The sequence below is a fragment of the Littorina saxatilis genome, linkage group LG12, assembly GCF_037325665.1.
Source record: "Littorina saxatilis isolate snail1 linkage group LG12, US_GU_Lsax_2.0, whole genome shotgun sequence".
Classification (NCBI taxonomy): domain Eukaryota; kingdom Metazoa; phylum Mollusca; class Gastropoda; order Littorinimorpha; family Littorinidae; genus Littorina; species Littorina saxatilis.
The window spans coordinates 13,198,679-13,201,897 of record NC_090256.1 but is presented as its reverse complement, the minus strand read 5'-3'; the positions used below and the strand labels follow the sequence as shown (position 1 = coordinate 13,201,897).

The following is a 3,219-nucleotide window of genomic DNA, read 5'->3' as shown; positions in this document are numbered from 1 at the left end:
GTTACCCTTGATGTCGAAAATCATGAACTCGGTCATACACTGTGCTGAGGACGCCAGCAAAACACAGGATAGCAGCAGTGAAACGGGTCCCACTACTCCGGCCATTGCTGTAGCTTGTCTTTGACTAAGTTACAGAAAATAGCGACTGCTTATAGGCAGGATTGTGCCGCTTCGTTTATATACCAAGAGAGTAGACCTTGATTACATAAACGGAAAAATCGACTGTACGGCGATACGCATACATTTTAAGGGGGGGGGGGTTGAGTACGGAGTGCTGTAATAGGCACTCAACACTGCGATGTGTTATTTTAGAACCGAGTCGTTAATTTTTGCGCTAAACACAAGAGAATGAAAGAGGGAGTGGTGGCAACGGTGGTGGTGAGTGAGGGGGTGATGAAAAATATTACGCCACAACAATAACGTCCCATTCATGCCGCTTTCGATGTCATTTAAGGGAAGGGCCCCAAATACGGACCACTTTTGTCATTCAGTCAAGTATTGATGTATAAGATGGACCGGTTACCACAGAAACTCCGTCTAAGCAAAGTTTTATTCTTTAACATCGACAAACACAATCAGGACAAATAAAGCTGAGCACTTTTCGCATGTTGGCGAGTAGCACAATGAATATTCTACCCAAATCAATCCCTATTGTCCGCCTATTTGGTGTAGCAACCACGGTATAGCATGCCGAACCTTGAAAGTGGGTTTAACGCTGTTTGTTTCAGTGTGTAATACTCGTACAACAAAAAGCGCCCTATTTCAGTTACTGTTTGTTGCTGATCTTCAAAATACAATGATCTTGTGCTAACACACCAGAAAAAACACAAACTTATTTCGTTACAATTCGTGATGTATAATTTACTAGATGATTACCCGCTTCGCCGGGTACCGGCTTCGCCGGGAAGAAGTAGAGCCGAATACCAGGCTGCGCCTGGGACCCGGCTTTGCCGGGTGTACGCCGGCTTCGCCGGCGCACGAAGGAAAGGAGATAAACGCACAAAACACTGGAGACCTTCTAAAAATAGTAACGTGCAGTGACCTTCTAAAAATAGTAACGTAGTAACGGGAATATGGATTGACGCCACACGGAGGAAGGGAGATAATCGCGGCTGAAAACACTGAAGAAGATAAGGAAGAGTTACTGGTAGTGGATCCCGACAACAAAAACAAAAAACACACAAAAAATATGTTCAGCGCGCACACCGCTGCGCGCTGAGAGCACGTGTTGAAATATCTCATCGATGAGGTTGTGTCCGGGGTGTAGCTGAATACGGTGTCCAAATTTGAAAAAGATCCACCGAGAACTTTGGCCGTGCATCGCGAACAGACAGACAGACAGACAGACAGACAGACAGACACCAGTCGTACATATATATAGATGCTTTCAAACATCATGCCCAAACAAATATGAACAAAGCAAAATCTATTCAAACCATTCAAAGAAAAAAGGAGGCATCATTGACAACACTTTCAAAAAAATACAACAAAAACTCAAATTTAACGCAGACGCAACAGCTGAACAAAACTAATCATTTAAAGTTTTAAAGTGAGAGATGAGTTTTGGAAAACTGCTTTGTCAAAAGCAAAGTTTCGTCATGAATGTCAGCACTGAATGACATTCATTGTACCAACCGTATCACAGTACGGTTGTTAAAGCTTACTTTTTGGTTGAATGTTCATTATTGTTAATTACAACAACAGAATGTGCGTAAAATGTTAGTAATACTTTTTTTTTGCATCATACCTCAATCTTGCATTTTTACATTTAGAAGAGTTTTCAATAAATGTTTTTAACATAGACTTTCTTTCTTTCTTTCTTTATTTGGTGTTTAACGTCGTTTTCAACCGTTCAAGGTTATATCGCGACGGTTTAACATAGACGAGGAATCGTGACAAGAATGGTGCTGGGGTGTCCGCTAACGCGCGCGTGTGTGTACGCATAAGTTACAGCTCCGTCCATCAATGGTATCGCGTGGTATTTTATTGAGACTGGGTCAATGACTATGATGGCGTCACTCGAGGCTCTGCCGAGAATGACGTCATTATATTCATTCACCCCATAACACGCGATACCATGGATGAATCGGAGCTGTAACGTATATATGGCATGACCAAAGTAAGGAGAATTTGTCATGGGATGTGGAAACAAAGCATGGGAAATTCACCATGGACAGAATAATCAACGCAAGCCTAGAAGTTGTAGAACTATATTTTGTGTCAGTCTTGGCAAGCCACACAGTTTAGCACTACGCACGAAATAGCGCCTAAAAGTAAAACGTGATTTTAAAATTATGAGCTTGGTTTGTGCAAAGTTTACAACATATACACGTGGCTTAATCACGGTTTTTTACGAAAAACAATATGCATTTATTTCTCAGAATGTCCGATGCACCAATATAGAATCAATACATTGAAGGCTAGTTTTGTCCAGTTCCGGAAAAGACATCATATTCATTCACCCTGTCGAGACGAAATACCATGCGATTCCATGGATTAATCGGAGGTGTAAGGTATATATCCCGTGACGCAACAAAGCTGATTTTTGTTTTGAAATGTCTTCACAACGTACAGATAATTTATAACGACATAATCGTCATCACAAGACAGCTACGTACTAGATACTTTGTCACAGATCACACATTTATGGATGGCTTGTCCACATACAAAAGACCTGTTTTCAATCAGATATTCCAAAGACAAAAAATGGAAGGTTCTCGAGCATCTATTTCATCACAACACATTGACAATTGGGTGGGGTCGACGGACAATCGTCTGCGTTTATCGCCGACCTTTGATATGTTTGAAAGATCTATTGCTCAATTAATTAAGTAAGCTATAATCCAGCATACAAAATAATGTTGTTGCTGTAAAGTGTGCGCGTTAGTACTTTAGACAATTCATTCTCCTTGAAGCGTTTATGGAAACGAAAGTAACTTACGACAAGGCTTTTTTCAATTCCATCTAAATCTAAAATAACTAAGTGTTATATGATTTTCTGTGATTTTATAGGAAAAATGTGTCCTAACCTAAAATCATGTGCCCAAACAAATGATCTTTGGTGTTTCTAACAAAAACACCAGTGCATAGAAGTGAGAAACTTTGTTCATGTCCCACTTTCAAGCGCCATTTTGAGGCCATGCTTCGATAAACAAAAATATTTTAAAAATTCACAAACACAACTGTTTTTGCAAACACGTTTTATTTCATCAGACAAAG

The 3,219-nt window shown here is 40.3% G+C and overlaps 1 protein-coding gene across 1 annotated transcript in view; it reads right to left on the bottom strand.

The window, feature by feature from the left end:
- The window catches only part of LOC138983273 (uncharacterized), an 8,549-nt gene extending 8,388 nt beyond the window's left edge, over positions 1 to 161 (bottom strand). The window contains exon 1 of the mRNA XM_070356702.1: positions 1 to 161. This exon is cut by the window's left edge and continues 60 nt beyond it. Coding sequence (XP_070212803.1) covers positions 1 to 105 — 105 coding nt within the window. The 5' untranslated portion in view covers positions 106 to 161.
- Between the last annotated feature and the right edge of the window lie 3,058 nt (positions 162 to 3,219).